The sequence below is a fragment of the Formica exsecta genome, unplaced genomic scaffold, assembly GCF_003651465.1.
Source record: "Formica exsecta isolate Colony F162 unplaced genomic scaffold, ASM365146v1 scaffold3908, whole genome shotgun sequence".
Lineage (NCBI taxonomy): Eukaryota > Metazoa > Arthropoda > Insecta > Hymenoptera > Formicidae > Formica > Formica exsecta.
The window spans coordinates 1-872 of record NW_021851145.1 but is presented as its reverse complement, the minus strand read 5'-3'; the positions used below and the strand labels follow the sequence as shown (position 1 = coordinate 872).

Here is an 872-nt window from a genome sequence, read left to right as displayed (position 1 = left end):
TGAATCGTAACCGGATAAATTGTGAAAAACTATTGGAATGCAAAAGGAGTCTTTATAATTTAAATTGCAGTTTGAATGCGGGGGACCTCGGTACGATGGCAATGATCGCGTACGCGTGTATCGTCTTGCGCAAACGGTTTTTCGCAAATGTGACAGTGTGTCGCGCTGTGAAACTTTTCCCGCTCATCTCGCGTTAAATTTACCACGGGGATATTCGTGGTTAAAATAGTCTTTACGCGTTGCGCTAAATTTTTTAATTTTTCCACGAACCACGAAACGCAGTCCGTACTGCGGCGAGAATGATACGCGGATAACGATTCGTCGTACGAACAATGTACATAATAAGCTACGCTAAATACTTGATGATGTTGAAACGTGTACGTAGACGTCATCGGATCACCGTCGGTCTTTTTCAGCACGCACTCCAAGTCGGCGTATACGACGAATGGAAGCCGCTCCTTTCTGTTGTAGTTGTTGAAGCTGAGCCATTTGTCCTTATCGCCCGGTAATCGGATGGCGCACTCGTTCATTTCTCGGCAGTCTACAGTGTGCGATTGCAACTTGTCGTCCGATCCAAAATAGTGTAAACATCTGTAAAAAAAGAAATAATTAATTTTTCTTTCGTATATTTTATATATTGCATTTTTATTAAATATACGTACCGATCGCAGATATATTTCCTATGATCTTTTTTGCTCAGTTGCGAGCTCACGAGGCGGGATAAATTCTTGATCCACGCAAAATGTCCGACGTCTTGCGAATCTTGCATGTACAGCAAGTTGACGTGTCTGTCCTTCTTTTGAGCCGAAAGACGTATCGGGACAACATTATTCTCTTTCTCGATGCAGTATACATTTATCGAAATATCGTTA

General features: G+C 42.1%; 1 protein-coding gene across 1 annotated transcript; it reads right to left on the bottom strand.

The window, feature by feature from the left end:
* Nucleotides 1–203: 203 nt before the first annotated feature.
* On the bottom strand, nucleotides 204–811 carry LOC115239596 (the record flags this gene model as incomplete). Its single annotated transcript, XM_029814195.1, has 2 exons — nucleotides 204–591; nucleotides 663–811. Coding segments are annotated over 2 exons (537 nt in total), but the record flags the coding sequence as incomplete, so codon positions are not given.
* Nucleotides 812–872: the final 61 nt, after the last annotated feature.